General features: G+C 43.7%; 1 protein-coding gene across 1 annotated transcript in view; it reads right to left on the bottom strand.

Annotated features, from left to right (window-relative positions):
• mdn1 (midasin AAA ATPase 1) overlaps positions 1–20,859 on the bottom strand; it is a 197,742-nt gene that overhangs the window by 31,339 nt on the left and 145,544 nt on the right. The window contains exons 71-79 of the mRNA XM_085997622.1: positions 19,492–19,601; positions 18,315–18,388; positions 16,067–16,247; positions 14,403–14,562; positions 9,584–9,730; positions 8,608–8,734; positions 6,735–6,840; positions 5,552–5,667; positions 876–1,370 (exon numbers count right to left, since the gene is read on the bottom strand). Coding sequence (XP_085853748.1) covers positions 876–1,370; positions 5,552–5,667; positions 6,735–6,840; positions 8,608–8,734; positions 9,584–9,730; positions 14,403–14,562; positions 16,067–16,247; positions 18,315–18,388; positions 19,492–19,601 — 1,516 coding nt within the window. The remainder of the gene's footprint in view (positions 1–875; positions 1,371–5,551; positions 5,668–6,734; positions 6,841–8,607; positions 8,735–9,583; positions 9,731–14,402; positions 14,563–16,066; positions 16,248–18,314; positions 18,389–19,491; positions 19,602–20,859) is intronic.

Below are 20,859 nucleotides of genomic sequence, written 5' to 3'. Positions count from 1 at the left end.
AAAGGAGGCGGATACCTGACCTGTGCTGAGACCCGCCGGATTAGTGCCAATTATCTGCCTGTTAACAGGTAGTTAACAGGCAGTTAACAGGCAGTTTTTAGCCTAATCCCTATTTTTATTGGTGAAGTGTGGAATTCCCGACAGCTCCAAACCACGCCAAGTTAGCGAGGCGAGCAGTCGGGATGAAGGGCTTGGAGGGGTCGAGATGTCCGGTGTTCAGGTGAGTGATGGGTGCATGAGTTCAGAGGTAAGTGTGTTTGGTGTGTGTAAAGTGTTTAAAGAAGTTTTACTTACATGTACTTACCATTACAGCCTTCCTTCCTTCAGGTCTCAGGAGTCCCTCATCTCACCGGCACAGAAAGCAGAATGGCCGCGAGCTGTCAAAATCTGCAGCATTCAGCTTTCTGTTCCGGAAAGATCGCTAAATCATCCTGAGAGGAAGGAATTAACTTAGAGTACAGATTGTCAGTGTTTGACAGCTGTCAAACGCTGATATTTCATCTGTCAAAATCTCTTCACAGATGAAATGTCAATCTGTGATGTCACCTGTTGCCGGGTGGCCCTTAATTGGCCTGCTGAGCCCACTGGGCGTGCTCAACAAGGTCAATCAAGTGAAAATCGCGTGGGTTGGCCACAACTCGATGGGAGGCGGGACTACAACCCCGAAACTTTCGGAGTTGTAGTCCCGCCTCCTCAATGAAAATCCAGCCCCTGGTCTCTACTTGGCACCTCTCCCAGATGGAATGGCTTAGCTCCAGGAACTTGTGTGTGCAGAAATCAAGTGCATAAACCTACATCCTCAGTGATCGTATATTAAGTGCCAAAGTACTAGGCCAGCATTATTATTTGATTTTTTTTTTAATGGAAAGACTTACCATGAATACAGCAAGGTTTTGCTAGTTTGGTGGCTCATTTCATCCACTTCTGCCTTTACTGCCTTAACTTCTTTCAACATGTTTGCAACTTGGCAAGTCACTTGTTGCCATGTAGGATCTCCTTGTCGCATTTTACAAGCATCGGGCAAGCAATCTGCAACCAAGGGTGTGGGGAACGTCAAATGCGGCTGGACAAAATCCTCAGGTGAAGATGTTGCTGCCATTTCTGCATTTCCTGAGTCCCCTTTGCAGCTAGCCATCTGCTCAGTACTAGTGGGTTTGTCCTGCACCTCATTGTGTGCTTCAGATGGCTGATCTCTTGGACAACACTGCAAAAACCACAAAAGCTGCTCCAAGGCCATCATGAACTTCATAGACAGGGTGCGCAGTTGATCCATCCAAAGCTTGACACCATCCTGAGGTGGAAGAGTCACATCATGATCCTTGAATCCTGCCAGCGTTTTCTGAATCTCCTGGACGCTTTTAATTAGATGTCTAGTGTAGATAAATAGAAGTAAAAAGGGATTCAGCACAAGATTTAGGCATCATGTCCTTTGACTAAGAGTAGGTAAACAGTATACAGAGTTATGACAATCATTATTTTTAGTAGATAACTTGTACTTTAAGAACATAAGAAATAGGAGCAGGAGTAAGCCATACGGCCCCTCGGGCCTGCTCCGCCATTCAATAGGATCATGGCTGATCTGAATCTAGACTCACGTCCACTTCCCTGCCCTCTCCCCGTAACCCCTAATTCCCTTATCTGCTAGGACAATGTCTATCTCCATTTAACATTTATTTAATGTTGCAGCTTCCACAGCTCTCTGGGGTAGCAAATTCCATAGATTTACTACCCTCTGAGTGAAGAAGTTTCTCTTCATCTCACTTTTGAAAGGGCAGCCCCTTATTCTAAGATTATGCCCCCTAGTTCTAGTCTCACCCATCAGTGGAAACATCCTCACCGCATCCACCCGATTAAGCCCCCTCACAATCTTATATGTTTCGATAAGATCGCCTCTCATTCTTCTGAACTCCAATGAGTAGAGGCCCAACCTACTCGACCTTTCCTCATAAGTCAACCCCCTCATCTCTGGAATCAACCGAGTGAACCTTCGCTGAACCGCCTCGAGAGCAAGTATATCTTTTCTTAAATATGGAAACCAAAACTGCACGCAGTATTCCAGGTGTGGCCTCACCAATACCCTGTATAACTGCAGCAAGATTTCCCTGTTTTTATACTCCATCCCCCTTGCAATAAAAGCCAAGATTCCATTGGCCTTCCTGATCACCTGCTGCACCTGCATACTAACTTTTTGTGTTTCATGTACCAGGACCCCCAGATCCCTTTGTACTGTAGCACTTTGCAGTTTCTCTCCATTTAGATAATAACTTGCTCTTTGATTTTTTTCTGCCAAAGTGCATAACCTCACACTTTCCAACATTATATTGCATCTGCCAAATCTCTGCCCACTCACTTAGCCTGTCTATGTCCTTTTGCAGGTTTTTTATGTCCTCCTCACTCACTGCTTTCCCTCCCATCTTTGTATCGTCGGCAAACTTGGATATGTTGCACTCGGTCCCTTCCTCCAAATCGTTAATATAGATTGTAAAGAGTTGGGGTCCCAGCACTGACCCCTGCGGGACACCACTAGTTACTGATTGCCAGCCTGAGAACGAACCATTTATCCCAACTCTTTGTTTTGTGTTAGATAGCCAATCTTCCACCCATGCCAGTATATTACCCCCAATCCCGTGATTTTTTTATCTTGATCAGTAATCTTTTGTGTGGAACCTTGTCAAATGCCTTTTGGAAGTCCAAATACACTACATCCACTGGTTCCCCTTTATCCACCCTGTTTGTTACGTCCTCAAAGAATTTGAGCAAATTTGTCAAACATGACTTTCCATTCGTAAAACCATGCTGACTCTGTCCTATTAAATTATGTTTATCCAAATGCTCTGATACTGTTTCCTTAATAATGGACTCCAACATTTTGCCAACCACAGATGTTAGGCTAACTGGTATATAGTTTCCAGCTTTTTGTCTACTTCCCTTCTTAAATAAGGGTGTTACATTAGCAGTTTTCCAATCTGCCGGGACCTTTCCTGAGTCCAGGGAGTTCTGGAAAATGATCACCAATGCATCCACAATCCCTACCGCCACTTCTCTCAAGACCCTAGGATGTAGGCCATCAGGTCCGGGGGATTTATCCGCCTTAAGTCCCATTATTTTACCGAGTACCATCTCCTTAGTGATTTTAATCGTGTTTAGCTCCTCCCCCCCCAATTGCCCCCTGTTTGTCCAGTGTTGGGATATTTTTAGTGTCCTCTACTGTAAAGACTGATACAAAATATTTGTTCAGCGTCTTTGCCATCTCCATGTTCCCCACCACTAGTTTCCCGGTCCCATCCTCTAAGGGACCAACGTTCACTTTCGCCACCCTTTTTCTTTTTATATAGCTGTAGAAACTCTTGCTCTCTGTTTTTATATTTTTTGCTAGTTTACTTTCATAATCTATCTTCCCTTTCTTAATTAATCTTTTAGTTATTGTTTGCTGGCTTTTAAATGCTTCCCAATCTTCTATCCTCCCACTAGATTTGGCTAATTTATATGTCCTTGTTTTCAGTCGAATACTATCCTTTATTACTTTACTAAGCCACGGATGGCTGTCTTTTCTTTTACTCCCCTTTTTCCTCAGTGGAATATATTTATCTTGAAAGATGTGAAATATCTCCTTGAATGTAGACCACTGCTCTTGTACCATCTTACACTTTAATCTGTTTTCCCAGTCCACTTTAGTCAATTCTACTCTCATACCTTCATAGTCTCCTTTATTTAAGCTTAGTACGCTGGTGGAGATCCAACTCTCTCACCCTCAAACTGAATTTGGAATTCAACCATATTATGGTCACTCATTCCAAGGGGATCCTTTACTAGGACATTTTTTATTAATCCTGTCTCATTACACAGGACCAGATCTAGGATTGCCTGCCCCCTGGTTAGTTCAGTTACATACTGCTCAAGGAACCCATCCCTAATACACTCTATGAACTCTTCCTCAATGCTGCCATGCCCAATTTGATTAGTCCAGTCAATATGAAAGTTAAAATCCCCCATGATTATAGCTGTTCCCTTATTACAAGCCCCAACTATTTCCTGATTTATACTCCGACCAACAGAGTTAGGAGGCCTATAGACTACACCCACTAGTGACTTTTTCCCCTTATTATTCCTTCTCTCCACCCAAACTGTTTCACTATCCTGATCCTTTGACCCAATATCATTTCTGACTATTGCAGTGATTCCATCCTTGATTAACATAGCAACCCCACCTCCCTTTCCTTCCTGTCTGTCCTTCCTAATTGTCAAATACCCTTGTATGTTTAGTTCCCAGTCATGATTATCTTGCAGCCATGTTTCCATAATGGCCACCAGATCATACCCATGTGTAGTTATTTGCACCGTCAACTCGTCAATTTTGTTACGAATGCTGCGTGCATTCAGATAAAGAACTTTCAAATATATTTTCTGACAATTTATTCCTGCTTTTACCCCTTTTACTACTTTACCTTTATCATTATACATTCTGTCCCTTCCTGACACGCTCTGGTTTTTAATTCCCCCACTGCTACCTTGCTCTATTGCCTTCTCCGCTGTCATTTTTATTTTTTGCTCTCTTAAAACCTCCCCCCCCACTAAATTAGTTTAAAGCCCTCTCTACAGCCCTAGTTATTCGATTCGCCAGGATTCTAGTCCCAGCACTGGCCAAGTGAAGTCCGTCCCAATGGAACAGCTCTCTCCTGTCCCAGTACTGATGCCAGTGTCCCAGGAAGCAAAACCCATTTCTCCCACACCAGTCTTTGAGCCACGCATTTAACTCTCATTTTATTTACCCTAGCCAAATTTGGATGTGGCTCAGGTAGTAATCCAGAGATTATTACCCTTGTGGTTCTGCTTTTTAATTTGGCCCCTAGCTGCTCAAACTCCCTCAGCAGAACCTCTTTCCTTGTCCTATCTATGTCGTTGGTACCAACATGGACCACGACAACTGGATCCTCCCCCTCCCACTCCAAGTTTCTCTCCAGCCCAGAGGAGATGTCCTTAACCCTGGCACCGGGCAGGCAACACAGCCTTCGGGACACTCACTCTCGGCTGCAAAGAACTCTATCTATCCCCCCCCAACGATACTATCCCCTACCACTAGAACATTTCTTTTAATTCCCCCCACTTGAATGGCCCCCCGCTTCCCATTGAAGTTACTATTGGAGGTTGCTCAAATAAAGCACAATTGGAAGATTGCAACTTATGTACAGGAAACTTTCATTTAACCAGAGGTTAAATGTCCGGAAAGCTCTATCTACCGGCAAAATTCAGGAGCCGTTTCCTATAAGTTTTTTTACTTCTCGTTGCTTTTTTTTTTCCAGTCAGGCTCTGCAAGGTCCAGCTGAAGCTGTTGCTTAGCTACAGAGATGCTTTTAAGCTGCGGCCGACTGTTTTGAAGCTGTTGCTAAGCAACAGGGTTTGTTGATTAACATTAGCGCTGGTTTCTACGGCAGTTTTGATGGTACGGCACCAGCTCGGTCCCGTCAGTGCCGGATACCAGAAAGTTTCCTGTACATCAATAAAAATATACCAGTTCAAGAAACATTTTAAATGGTGCAGTCACACAATGTACCTTAAGCTGACCCACTGCTCAGTTAGCCCAGTTAGTCGCTGCCTTTGTCTGATCAGTAGTTTCAGCAGATGAGCTGTAAACCCTCGACAACGTTCAACATTACCCAGGCCAAGTTCCTACAAAAGCCAAACAAATGTCATTAAAACTAAAGCTGAAAAACAGAAGATGAAATTTTCACGAATAGGGAAATATCTTGGCAAGGAACGATAGAAACAAACTGAAGAATACAGAAAAGACTAAGACCAGTACTTACTTGCCGAGGTAGCAGTTTGTTCAAGTCAACACCTCAGTTTTTCTTCAAGTTAAATTCAATTCATGGCTAATAATTAAAGTACCTAGATTCTTCTTTTCTGAATTTGATACACGACCTTCTTGAAACCTACTTTACCAACTCCCATCACTTTAAAAATTGGATCAGCTTTCCTGTAACACTGATCTTTTGCCCCCTCCAAAGCACAGATTCAATTTTTGCAGTGCAGTGATTTAAATCTAACAAATAATTTGTGTTACCTTGCTACAAATCCTTTCCACTGTTGTTAATTGTTAGAACTTTGAAGTTGGCATCATATACTTGAATTTTAAAAAAATGAACCAATTTATACTTGGGATGTGGCCGGCAATGGCAAGGCAGTATTTATTGCTCACCCCTCGCTGCCCTGAGAATTAGTCACCCATGTAGTGGGAGTCACGTGTAGGCAGTATAGGTAGAAGTGAGGTTTCCGTCCCTAAATGAACCAGTTGGATTTTTACAACAACCCGGCAGCTTTTGTGGTCAATTTTTCTGGTACCAGCTCAAATTACCAGATTTATTGTATTCAATTTCACAGCTTGCGATGGTGGGATTTGAACTCTCAACCTCTGGGTTGTTAGACTGTTATATCCTTGCATTCTATGGATCTAGTCGCACACACCACAACTATTTATCGTTACAAGTGCTGCAGCGCGCTAATACTGTTATGCAGCAAATCGCACCAATAACTTTTTCATCTTTTTAGTAATACTTACCTTATTTGACACTTACCAATGTGGATCTATCTACCCAGGTGCTAAGATGACAAAATAATTACTGGGCTATTCCCCCCTCAACCACCAACTAAAAAAAGCATGAAAATGACTGCGGTCAATACAACTGCATTGGGCATCAACACACAGAATTTCAAAGAGCCACTGCAATCATCATTACCTTCGCAGGAGTGTGCATTGCTGCCTGGAGGGCAGCTCGACGTGCAAGAGACTGATAGAAATACTTTTGACAGCCCTCCCATGCAGTAGAAACCTCCGCAAGCAACCTGCAACAAAAGCAAACATCAATTCTAGACAGGTCAAACAACATTTCAAAGAACACAGCCCTTTTAACAAAAATGACTCCTTGATGTCATCAGTCCAAAAGTTAATTATCTCAAAGTGCTAAAACTGAACAACTTTCCAGCATTACTTGTGTAGATATTATTTGCTGTTCAATAACTAACGAATGATAATTACATCTATTAGTCTCATGAGAAGCTCACTGGATTAAAATTTCAATTTTTAATTTTGTAAATTTTCATCCTCAGTAACAAAATGAGCACCATTTTGTTTTTATTTGTTGCTAGGATCTGGGGTTCGCTGACAAGGCCAGCATTTAGTGCCCATCCCTAATTGCCCTCGAGAAGGTGGTGGTGGGCCACCTTCTTGAACTGCTGCAGTCCGTGTGGTGAAGGTACTCCTAATGCTGTTCAGGAGGGAGTTCCAGGATTTTGAGCCAGCGACGAAGGATCGGCGATATACTTCTAAGTCAGGATGTGGAAGTGTAAATAAAATGGCCAACGAACTGGCTAACAAAATGGCTTCGCATAAGGAATGAATTGCATTTTGGAAAGGGAGTAAAGAGGAACTTCAGCTTCGCAAAATGCAAGCATAGCAGAATTGGCAGTTTTGCAAACTCAATAAGAGGGACACCTGCTCTTTGGCCTGTAGTTTAGTATTAAAGAACAATAAAGGTCACGAGGGCTTGACTACTAGATGGAAGTTTGAATCATTGCAGGATATGGTTAACTAGCTATTGTACGGCATCCAATCGCGATTCGGCACCTCAGAAAGGCATACGCTGCAGTAAGACAAGACAGGAACTTGTGATTCAGATGGTCCGACTGGTAGAGATAAGAAGCGGAATTGAAAGAATAGGCTTTGTTTAATGAAAGTTGTTTTTGAGAAATTAGTATTGTTAAACCAATGATGTATTATCTGGAACTTGTTTACTCCAATGTATAAATATGAGCCTCTTGTAAGCTTTCGTGGGAGTTGTAAGTATCAACCTTTGATTGTGCTGCTCTCCCCTTGTGACAAGTAAAAAAAGTATGGTTTGCCAGTTACTGTGTGTCTGAGTCTTGCTCGAACTTCGACAAGGATGGTGTGTGACTTGGAGGGGAACTTGGAGGTGGTGGTGTTCCCATGTGCCTGCTGCCCTCGTCCTTCTAGGTGGTAGAGGTTGTGGATTTGGGAGGTGCTGCCGAAGAACCCTTGGCGAGTTGCTGCAGTGCATCTCACAACTAAACACTGCTAAAACATTCCATGAGGGGGGAAAAGTCACCAATGTAGAGTTTAAGAATGTTAGGGCAGTTTGTTGTTGAAGATTTCTTCTTTGGAATGTGCAAGGGTGAACATTTAAATTTATTTTTAATTAACTTTAATTAATTTTAAATACGTAATTAATTTTTTTTAAATTTGATGTCTAGGTGTATTTTTGGGGGTATTCCTATTCTTACTTATCGGGTTTCCGTACATACAGAATCCCCATAAGCATGAATGGAGATTCCCTTCTTTCATTCGTTGGGCTGGCCCACGTGATCCATGGGGCGCTTGCAAATCCCGTGCGCCCCGGGATACACGGGCCTCTATACGCGGCTACCCAGAGAGGCCCAGGACTGCGAGTCTCCGTACCTCCTGGACCACCAGGTGCGTGGGCATTTTATTTGCAGGAAGCCTCCGACCACAAATTCAGGGTCTATGTGTTTGTAACAAACTTGAAGATCAAACTATTCTCATTTTAACTTCCCCAGAAACTATTAGTAGCGTACATGTTATCCAGCTCATCACTGCTCTCAACCACATTTACTGCAGTCTTCACATCAAGTGGGTGCAGACAAAGCGTGTCTTGAGAATCTTCTGTTCGTGACCAAGCTAATCCTTTGCGGTAAGACAGACCTGAAAAGAGAAGAGGAAAGAAAAAAGGAAAAAATGTGTGAAATACACTGCACCACCATATTTAAAAAATCTGTACCCCCAGTTTACAGCATAGTTTCCTGGGGTGAGTTAAGCTCTAGAGTATGTTTCAGGCCAATTTATCTCATGCCCCTAATCCCACCCTGTTCCCTATGGAGCCACCTTAAGACACTCTCCAACTCTCACGTCCCTGGGGCAATATGGCAGTGAATCAAGGTCTCAAGGTCAATAAGAAGCTCGATGTTTTAGTAAATATTCGGAGCACATTTTTTTGACTTGTTTCTTTTGTAAACTGAGGGACTGCTTTGAACAAACCAGGCTTCACTCCTTTAAACCAACACACCTAGAATTACAAGATGGAAATGTGGATTGAATTTAATGATTGAAGAAGTCACACTGGTGCCATTTAACACCAAATCCAGTTTTTTTGTAACCCAACCGTGAAATACCCGGTGTATTTAACGCACAGCATTTATTACAACGTCGCGGGTTCCTCGTGACTTTACTCAAGGCAAGTGACGCACTGCTTTATAACAGAGGTACTGTACCATGTAACACCCAATATATTATTCTGCTGTGCGTGTGTTTAAATATTCTAACACTGTATCTGTGTTTCAACTGTGCGGTCCCTTTAATGCCACAATGTCTCAGTGGTATAAATCCTGATGTTATTTAGAGGTTTATTGAGGCTGGTGAGGGAAGTCGGCAGGTGCTTGCAAATTTCCAGCTCCAGGTCAGAAGAAACCAACATGAAATGACGGATAAATACCGTCTGAAGGGTGGAGAACTTGTACAAAACCTTTATATATTGATGTGATATACAGTACTTACCAATCTCAGCGAGGTGTTTGAAGAGGTCTGCCAAGGCCCTCTGCTTCTGCATCAAAATATGTTTGACTTCTGACTTCTGCTTGTCCTTATCGGCTGTCTGGTCAACTGCAAGAGTCTGGAGATCTTGTACAGCAGTGATGACATCACCTGCAAGTGTCAAGACAGAGCTCGTAATCTTTTAGGCTTTACTGGGATGACTCAACAGTAGTTAATAATAAGGACATCTTGGGATTTCTCCAATCCCACCACTGATAGATATTCATTCTTAACAACTGCTAATAGTTCCTCAACTACAAAGTACAGGAAACTCTGTATTACCCGGAGGTTAACTGTCCTGAATGCTCGAGCCACCGGCAAAAATCAGGAGCCGTTTCGTTAGGTTCTTTTCGTTGCTTTTTTCTCAACAGTCAAGCTCTGCAAGGTCTCGCTGAAGCTGTTGCTAAGCTAGAGACGCTTGCAAGGTACGGCCGACTGTTTAGAAGCTGGGTTTGTTGCCAGATACGGAGCTCAAAATCTCCGTATGTTTCAACATTAGCGCTGGTTTGTCCGGCAGTTTTGATGGGATGGCAACAGCTCGGTCCCATCGGTGCCGGATAGCACAAAGTTTCCTGTACAAGTTTACCAGCATCCCAATTTATTATTTTCTAGACCATTACTGTAGCCAACAATAAAGTCTACAATAGCCGTCATATCAACTGCCATCAACAAGAAAGTACAACTGAATAGAAGGAACCCCATAAACTTCATAGAAGAACACAGAAAATACTGAAACACTCAGCAGATCAGGCAGCACCTGTGAAGAGAGAAAGGTAGGATTAATGTTTCTGGTCGAAGACGTTTCGTCAGTCACCTGATGAAAGGTCATCGACGTGAAATGCTAACCCTAACTTCTCTCCGCAGATGCTGCCTGACCTGTTGAGTGTTGTCACCATTTTCTGTTTCTATTTTTATTTTAGATTTTCAGCATCTACAATATTTTGCTTTTCCCATGGACTTTATAGTATGTATGAATAAGAATTCTGCAGCAAATTCAAGACTACAAATCTCAGGTCAAGGATCAAAAGATTAAATCCTTGAATATGGCACATTCATGAAATTACCAAAATTAACAGCACACAAGAGGTCCTTCAGCTTATCGTGCCTGTGCCAGCTCTATTAAAGGAGCTATCCCCTGCCCCGATTTAATTTTTTTCATTTTCAAAGAACATAAGAAATAGGAGTAGTAGTAGGCCATTCAGCCCCTCAAGCCTGATCCACCATTCAATAAGCTCATGGCTGATCATCTACCTCAACTCCACTTTCCTGCATTAGCCCCATATCCCTTGATTCCCTTAATATTCAAAAATCTATCGATCTCGGTCTTGAATATACTCAACGACTGAGCCTCCACAGCCCTCTGGGGTAGAGAATTCCAAAGATTCACCATCCTCCGAGTGAAGAAATTTCTCCATGGCCGACCCATCTTATTCTGAGACTGACACCCCTGGTACTAGACTCCCCAGCCAGGGGAAACATCCTCCCCATCAAGTCCTGTAAGAATTTTGTATGTTTCAATGAGATCACCTCTCATTCTTCTAAACTCTAGAGAATATAGGTCTAGTCTACTCAGTCTCTCCTCATAGGACAATCCCCCCATCCCAGGAATCAGCCTGGTGAACCTTCGTTGCACTCCCTCTATGGCAAGTATATCCTTCCTTAGGTAAGGAGACTAAAACTGTACACAATACTCCAGGTGTGGTCTCACCAGGGCCCTATATAATTGTAGCAAGACATCTTTACCCTTCTACTCAAATCCTCTTGTAATAAAGGCCAACATACCATTTGCTTTCTTAATGGCTTGCTGTACCTGCATGTTAACTTTCAGTGATTAGTGTACAAGGACACCCAGGTCCCTCTGAACACCAACATTTCCCAATCTCTCACCATTTAAAAAACTCAGCTTTTCTATTTTTCCTACCAAAATGGATAACTTCACATTTCTCCACATTATATTCTATTTGCCATGTTGTTGCCCACTCACTGAGCCTTTCTATATCCCCTTAAAGCCTCTTTGCATCCTCCTCACAACTTACAGTCCCAACTAGCTTATCAGCAGCAAACTTGGATATATTATATTTGGTCCCCTCATCCAAATCAGTGATACAGATTATGAATAGCTGAGGCCCAAGCACTGATCCTTGTGATATCCTACTAGTTACAGCCTGCCAACCCAAAAATGACCTGTTTATTCCTACTCTCTGTTTTCTGTCCATTAACCAATCCTCAATCCATGTTAGTATATTACCCCCAATCCCATGAGCCCTAATTTTGTTTAATAACCTCTTGTGTGGCACCTTATCGAATGCCTTCTGAAAATCTAAATACACCACATATACTGGTTCCCCCCCCCCGGCTTTATCTATTCTGTTAGTTACAACCTCAAAACTCTAACAGATTGGTCAAACATGATTTCCCTTCCATAAATCCATGTTGACTCTGCCCAATACTATTATTATTTTCTAAGTGCCCTGTTACCACGTCCTTAATAATAGATTCTAGCATTTTCCCTACTACTGATGTCAGGCTAACTGGTCTGTAATTCCCCGTTTTCTCTCCCCCTCCTTTCTTAAATAGTGGGGTTACATTTGCTACCTTCCAATCTGCAGGAACCGTTCTAGAATCTATGGAATTTTGGAAGATGACAACCAATGCATCCACTATCTCTATAGCCACCTCTTTCAAAACCCTAGGATGTAGGCCATCAGGTCCAGGGGATTTATCGGCTTTCAGTCCCATTAATTTCTCCAGTGCTATTTTTTTTTAATATACTAATACTAATGTCTTTCAGTTTCTCATTCTCGCTAGACCCTTGGTTCTCCACTATTTCCAGGAGTTTTTTTTGCGTCTTCTTCTGTGAAGACAGACACAAAGTATTTGTTTAATTTCTCTGCCATTTCCTTATTTCCCATTATAATTTCTCCTGTCTCAGCTTGTAAGGGACCCACATTTACTTTCACTAATCTGTTTTTATGTCTCTCGCTAGTTTACTCTCATATTCTATTTTCCCTTTCTTTATCAATTTCTTGGTTCTCCTTCACTGAATTCTAATATCCTCCCAATCCTCAGGCTTACTGCTCTTTTTGGCAACATTATAAGCCTCTTCCTTTGATCTAATACTATCTTTAACTTCTCTTGTTAACCACGGTTGGATCACTTTTCCTGTGGGGTTTTTGTGCCTTAAAGGAATGTGTATTTGCTGTAAATTATGTATTAATTCTTTAAATGCTAGCCATTGTTTGTCTACCGTCATACCTTTTAATGTAGTTTCCCAATCTACCTTGGCCAACTCCACCCGCCCCCCCCCGCCATACCTACGTTGTTTGCTTTGTTTAGATTGAAGACCCTAGTTTCGGATTTAACTAAATCGCCTTCAAACTTAATATAAAATTCTATCATATTATGGTCACTCTTCCCTAACGGCCCCTTTACTAAAAGGTTATTAATTAACCCTTTCTCGCTGCACAATACTAGATCTAAAATAGTCTGTTCCCTAGCTGGTTCCTCAACATACTGATCTAGAAAACTATCTTGTATACATTCCATGAATTCATCCTCCACACTATTACTGCAAATTTGGTTTGCCCAGTCTATATGTAGATTAAAGTCCCCCATGATTACTGTATTACCCTTGTTACATGCGCCTCTAATTTCCTGATTTATATTCTGCCCTACATTACAACTACTGTTTGGGGGCCTATAAACAACTCCCACCAATGTTTTCTGCCCCTTGCTGTTTCTTGGCTCCACCCAAACTGATTCTACTTCTTGATTTTCAGAGCCAAGATCCTTTCTCTCTACTGTATTTATCCCATTCTTTACCATCAGGGCTACCCCTCCTCCTTTTCCATTTTGCCTATCTCTTCTAAAAGTTAAGTATCCTGGAATATTTAGTTCCCAACCTTGGTCACTTTGCAACCACGTCTCCATAATGGCTATTAAATCAAACCTATTCATTTCTATCTCTGCTATTAATCCATCTATTTTGTTGCGAATGCATCGCGCAGATATAGTGTCTTCAGCTTTGACTTTTTTCCATTTTTCCCTGATGTCACCTTAGTCACTGATTTATATTTATCCATATCCTTTTTTAAAAACTACTATGTATTCTCCTTCCACCTCTCCTACTGACCCCCTGCAAAAACATTTTTCCTAATCTCTACCTGCGAATCACCTGATCAGTTTACCGCCTCATCAAGTAAGTTTCAGCAATTGAACAATTGGTTTATTATTTAAACTTTTGGGTGTTTGCATTTAGAACTACAGGAAACTTTGTGCTATCCGGAAGTTGAATGTCCGGCAACTTTGATCTAACGGCAGAAATCAGCAGCCATTTTGGTTAGTTTTTTTTTTCTCCTAGCATTCTTTTCACAGGCAGGCTCTGGAAAGCGTCTTTGTCGCTTAGCAACAGCTTCAGAGACGCTTCCAAGCTACTGGGCCGAGTGTTTACAAGCTGTTGCTGAGCAACAGTGTTTGTGGTCAGACACGGCAGGCTCTAGAAAGCGTCTCTGTATCTTAGCAACAGCTTCAGAGACGCTTCCAAGTCACGGGCCAAGTGTTTACAAGCTGTTGCTGAGCAACAGTGTTTGTGGTCAGATACTGCGATGAAAAGCTCCTATCTGATAACATTGACGCTGGTCTATCTGGAGCTTTTAAAAAAACGGCAGTAGCTCGGTCCCATGGGTGCCGGATAGCACAAAGTTTCCTGTATATTAGGACCATCGTGGATCAGTGCTTACTGGGTGCATGGGCTGGGAATGTTTAACTTCACGCCTTTTGATACCTGTAAATTGATCCAGACTCTCCACAAAACCAGGAAGAGAATTCATCGTCATGAGCTTCAGGCACATTTTCCTCATTCGTTTACCAAGCGCTGGGAGACGGCACTGAAGAGAACTCCCTTCTATTGAGGCACTACCTTCTCCAAAGTCAGGAAAAATTACCTGCAATATCATTTGATGGTGGTTAGAATATCAAGAAAGTTGAAGACAAAGTTAAATATAATGCAGTGACTTAATAAGGAACTGGACTGGTGCTCTCACTGCCTCTAGAAAAAAAAACTATGACATATGCTACAATATCTAGCTCTCAAAAATCACTATGATGTTCAACAGTAGCCGAGTTTATAATTAGAGCCATTCAAGAGCATTTACAAATCCAGCATCACAAGTTCACGTCGTCAAGACCTGTGAATACGACAAGTTCACTGTTTTAATAAGTTTCACAAAAAGTGACCTTGCTCCAACAACGATTTACAATGTATGGCAAAGCTTCAGCAATTTAAAATTTTATGTATTAATTTAACTAGAAAACCACCAACCTGCAAACAGTTTAATAATTTAGCAAAAATAGCAAGAGTCACTTTTTATGTACATGGACAAACTAAGCAGGCTGCAGCACTCCCACCTCCTTTCAGGCCTAACCCAAGTCTCCAGCTGGCAAATGACAGACACTTTCTTGGAGGGAAATAGAAACTGCTGGATTGGAGGAAATTAACCTCATATGGAAAAGGGGGTGGGAGGAGAGGGAAGGAGACAAAACTTTAAAAAAAAAAAAAAAAAAAAAAACAGGCACAAGAAAATGTATTACATCAGAAGGTCACATAGTATTTAAAAACACTACAACAGATACAGGTGGCAGGACATGCGTTTGTGTCCACAATTCCCCAAGTAGTGAGGTTGTTCACTTCAACACGGAGAGGGGGGAAAAAATGTCAACAATGGGCTACTAACGAACTGGTCAGCAGCTGGCTATCAAGTAACGAGACTCGAGGTCTTTAAAATGCCCCCTGAGCAAAGAACAGTCGGTGGTGAGGAGAGAGCAGAAAAATAATTTAAAAAAAATGAAATTCTCAGCAACCAAAAGTTGATGGTATTTTAGTGAGCTGTATACAGCTTTTCAAACCAGGACAAGATTACACAGTGGCAGTAGAGTATTTCTGCAGGCCTGGGCTGAACCAGCAAGTCTGCAGTGAGCAATGATTCAGCAGGAGGCAAAGTGACCAAGAACTTATAGTGGGATTGTGCTTTTAGGAAGACCCAAGGAATAATTGGGAGCAGTAAATGAAAAGCATCACAGAAGAGCAGATGGTTTGAAAATGTTATGTTAAGCAGTACAAGGTGTAGGCCATTTTATTTTGTAGCCCATGCAAGTGTCTCCAAACTTCAGAAGTTTATTGTTAAAATGTAAAGATTTTTAAAATGCAAAACACTTAATGCTATGCTTAAGAAAGCTGAAGAATTCAAGTTAAGATGTTTAATTTGTTGTAAATCAAAGATAAAAACCTCATACTCAGTTGCCTCAATTTCTAGAATCACACGTCAGTTTCAACAAATATTCATTTGCAACAACACTTATGCCATAGTTCCTTTTCACTGCATTACTGATCAATATACAGCCCCTATACAGGCACTACTACTACTGCAACAACAACTTGCATTTATATACCTGTGTTACATCACATTTTTCTGAAGAAACTTTTCTGAGCACACAATTCAGCTTCTCAATCTTGGTCTGTTTCTGCTGGTCAACACTATCCAAGTTCCCAGCGCTTCCCATCTCTGTTAATGCAGGCTGGCATGGACTGTTGAGAGCAGCTTCAAACTTCTTCATAAACTTAAAGAGTGTTCTGTGGATACACGTTATAAAATAAATTACATAATGAAACATTAATCTGCAGTACTGCATCTAGTTTTGGGCACTAAACCTCAGGAACGATATTGGACCTTGGAAGGGGTACGGGCAGTTTCAGCAAAATACCAGGGCTTAAATGGTTACTTTATGAAGACAGGTTGCATAAATTTGGCTTGTATTCCCTTGAGTTTGCACAGTTGAGGGGTCATCTAAAAAAACCAAGGTAATTAAAATGATTAAGGGATTTGATAGTTTCCTCTGATAGCAGAATCCAGAACAAGAGGACATAATCTTAAAATTAGAGCTAGGTCATTTCAGAGTGAAATCAGGAAGCACTTTTTCCCCACACAAAGGGTAGTGGCAATCTGGAACTCACTTCCTCAAAAGGCGATGGATGCGGAGTCAACTGAAAGATTTTTATGCTATGTAATTAGGCAAGGGGTATAGAACAAAGCTGGGTAAATGGGATTGAGGGGCTGAATGGCCAAATCCTGTTCCTATGAATATTTATATGAACCACATCCTCCTTTTTGGACTGCACAATACAAATTTATAAATGCAATTTCAAACAAAGGTTAATGTTGCGACAAACTGTTCTCCAGTGAAGCTTTAAAGAAGGGCTTGCCTCTGTTATTTATGTTCAACAGCAGCCTGGAAATGTTTTAAAGAAGCAGTTGGTCATTTATTTTTATCCCCACCCAAAAATAGCTAAAGGCTCTGTATTAGTGCCCAGCCAATAGGGCTCCCAGGCCTCTGGTCAACACTGTTCGCAGCGACATCCTCACCCTCCGAAGTCTCTCCCTCTCTGGAGAATCCCGGCCTTCAACTGATGGGTGTTGCTGAGATTGGGAACTCAACCAATGTGGTGGAGAATTATGGTAATGAACATATGCCCACTCTGCGGCACAATGGGGGCAGTGCTTCAACATGCTGTGCCATCAACCAATAAAGCAGTTATGGTGATTGTCTGTGCACCAGAGCAGAAAAAGTCAAAATCTATGGTCAACATTACATAGAATCTACAGCACAGAAATAGGTCATTCGGCCCAACTGGAGTCTCCTCCCACCTCTCCTCATCTAACCCTATCAGCATATCGCTTTCTCCCTCATGTACTTATCTAGCTTCCCCTTAAATGCATCTATGCTATTCGCCTCAACTACTCCCTGTGGGAGCGAGATCCATATTTTAACCACTCTGAGTAAAGAAGTTTCTCCTAAATTACTCACTGGATTTATTAATGACCATCTTATATTTATGGTCCCTAGTTTTGGTCTCCCTAACAAGTGGAAACATCTCTACGTCGACCCTATCAAACCCCTTCATAATCTCGATTAGGTCACCTCTCGGCCTTCTCTTTCCTGGAGAGAAGAGCCACATTTAATAATGCATTACATTGCGGAAAGGCAGATGCACAAAGAGTGCAAGTTCTCATTTGTTTCAGGTTTCCCCCTCGACCACACTCTCCACAGGCTGGGTTGTGGAGCCGTCCCCTCGCCGTGATGACTGTGGGTCACGTGCTCCTTGGAGGATAGGACTGATCCCAGTTACTAATCCGCATGATAGATTTTGCCAATACAAACTGGCCCACCTAGATGCCTTCTCAAGAATTGACAAAATGGATTGAGGGCTTTGCCTTCTGGTGTGTTCAGTATAATCTAGTGCTTATCCAAAATACTCATTTTAAATATAGTGGAACTGTATTAGCTCAGTAGACTACAACTTCCTCAGGGAAAAAAAGTGTAGGAAAAAAAAAATCTTAGCTGAAGGAATATGTAATGAATCCAGACAGATTTCAGTGCTACCACACACGGTAGGTTTTTTCCATGCCAGAAAAGTGATTGTGTACATCTGCAGCTTATTTTATGGGCAGTCAGCCCATTTTCACTATTTTCAGTTTACTTCCTCGTCTTGTGTCAGGAGGCTTATATACAGGGCAGTCAGCTTTTGATAAGCTTTCTAGATCGGATGTACAAGTCGTTTCTGTAAACTGGTTTGATATTTGTCGACTTGCTAACTACTTATCAGCACCCAGTGCTTTCTTTCCAGAAGACTCTGGATTACCTGTGCGTTTTCTCCACTGACTGTTTCATGGACCAGAAACTGACATCATTCCATCGGCTGATCTTAACAAAGTCCTGTAGGCAGACATGACTGAATTAGAAGGGGCAAGTTCACCAATCAGTCCAATACTTTTTAAACCCAGAAGGAAAACATTTAATCGCATGAGTCAGCCAGGCACGGAAATCATATCAGGTGATCAGAAGCCTTTTAGTATTTTTGAGGCTCCTGAATGACATGCAAAAGATCAATTACACCAACATAAATTAAAAATACCAGATACTTAAAAGTGACCAACCCACCCAAAATACATCCACCACTATACAATGCATTGAATCAGCAGGTTTCATTCACAGTACCTCATAATTTGTCAACTTGGTATATAAATCAGCATCAGTGTGAAAACTGGACATAACCCCGCTGCACCTCGCCATAAGCATGCAAAAATGTAAAGTTGAATAAAATGTCTCCTTATTAAAGTGGGGGTGGGGGGGGATGAGACAGACACAAGTTCAAGTTTCACTCCGCTCAGTTCCTGTTCTTAATCATGGTGGGAGGAGGGAACGATGTACACCTGGGTGATCCCTAGTGGCTGCTACCAGGGTCCTGGTCACTGCCAGCAGCAATCTTGACCTTCAGTATTAGGTCTGATGAACAAAGACAAGCAAATAAAAAAAAAAGGTGGGGAGAAATTTATTCATGTTTATAAAACACTAGCAAAAAATACCTCTTTGGAATTCTCTATCCCAGAGAGCTGTGGAGGCTGAGTCATTGAATACATTCAAGGCGGAGATTGACAGATATGTGAGCTACAGGGGAGTCAAGGGTTATGGGGAATGGGTGGGAAAGTGGAGTTGAGGCCAAGATTAGATCAGCCATGATCTTATTAAATGGCGGAGCAGACTTGAGGGGCCAAATGGCCTACTCCTGCTCCTATTTCTTATGCCCAAAAAGGGGGAAAAAAAGCAGCAATTCACCTCCTTTACTAATACACCCAAGCTTGCTGTCTGGAACGAAGCAAGCATCAGCACCAAGAGGTCTGAGACTAGAAACTTATTACCTTCCGATTGCACTTAACTGTCGGAGCCAGCAAACTGTCTAATCACCTGCTTTAAATAAGGACTTAAAGAAATCGTCACATTGGAGCACCACTGTTTTTTCACCCATCTTTCATTGTTACCTTCAATTCTTTCTCTATAGGATGACGGAGTTCAGTTATTTTAGCCTGAACACTCTCTGAAAATTGCTTGTAGTAGTTGTATAAATTCCAGAGTAAACTGCACAAGACATCTGTGATAAAATAATTTTCTGGTTAAAATTCTGTACTTCTTCACATTACAGGAAACTCTCGTTTAAACGGCACCTTAATATCCGGAATTCTCTAATAACCGGCAAAATTCAGGAGCAGGTTTTGAGGCTTCCGTATACTGTATATTTGTGGCTGTGTAACCGGGGTTCTCGTACCTTTTGCCGGGTAACCATGGCTCCTGCACCTCTGGTTGTGTAACCGGGTCCCCTGTACCTGTCACCGTGTAACCGGGGCTCCAGCACTTGTGGCCGTGCGACCGGGGCTCCCGCACAAGTGGCCGTGCGACCGGGGCTCCCGCACAAGTGGCCGTGCGACCGGGGCTCCCGCACAAGTGGCCGTGCGACCGGGGCTCCCGCACAAGTGGCCGTGCGACCGGGGCTCCCGCACCTGTGGCCGTGCGACCGGGGCTCCCGCACCTGTGGCCGTGCGACCGGGGCTCCCGCACCTGTGGCCGTGCGACCGGGGCTCCCGCACCTGTGGCCGTGCGACCGGGGCTCCCGCACCTGTGGCCGTGCGACCGGGGCTCCCGCACCTGTGGCCGTGCGACCGGGGCTCCCGCACCTGTGGCCGTGCGACCGGGGCTCCCGCACCTGTGGCCGTGCGACCGGGGCTCCCGCACCTGTGGCCGTGCGACCGGGGCTCCCGCACCTGTGGCCGTGCGACCGGGGCTCCCGCACCTGTGGCCGTGCGACCGGGGCTCCCGCACCTGTGGCCGTGCGACCGGGGCTCCCGCACCTGTGGCCGTGCGACCGGGGCTCCCGCACCTGTGGCCGTGCGACCGGGGCTCCCGCACCTGTGGCCGTGCGACCGGGGCTCCCGCACCTGTGGCCGTGCGACCGGGGCTCCCGCACCTGTGGCCGTGCGACCGGGGCTCCCGCACCTGTGGCCGTGCGACCGGGGCTCCCGCACCTGTGGCCGTGCGACCGGGGCTCCCGCACCTGTGGCCGTGCGACCGGGGCTCCCGCACCTGTGGCCGTGCGACCGGGGCTCCCGCACCTGTGGCCGTGCGACCGGGGCTCCCGCACCTGTGGCCGTGCGACCGGGGCTCCCGCACCTGTGGCCGTGCGACCGGGGCTCCCGCACCTGTGGCCGTGCGACCGGGGCTCCCGCACCTGTGGCCGTGCGACCGGGGCTCCCGCACCTGTGGCCGTGCGACCGGGGCTCCCGCACCTGTGGCCGTGCGACCGGGGCTCCCGCACCTGTGGCCGTGCGACCGGGGCTCCCGCACCTGTGGCCGTG

The sequence above is a fragment of the Somniosus microcephalus genome, chromosome 9, assembly GCF_052327205.1.
Source record: "Somniosus microcephalus isolate GS21.2 chromosome 9, FLI_Smic_1.0, whole genome shotgun sequence".
Lineage (NCBI taxonomy): Eukaryota > Metazoa > Chordata > Chondrichthyes > Squaliformes > Somniosidae > Somniosus > Somniosus microcephalus.
Note: the sequence above shows the minus strand (reverse complement) of the source record. Positions and strands in the feature narration are given on the sequence as shown.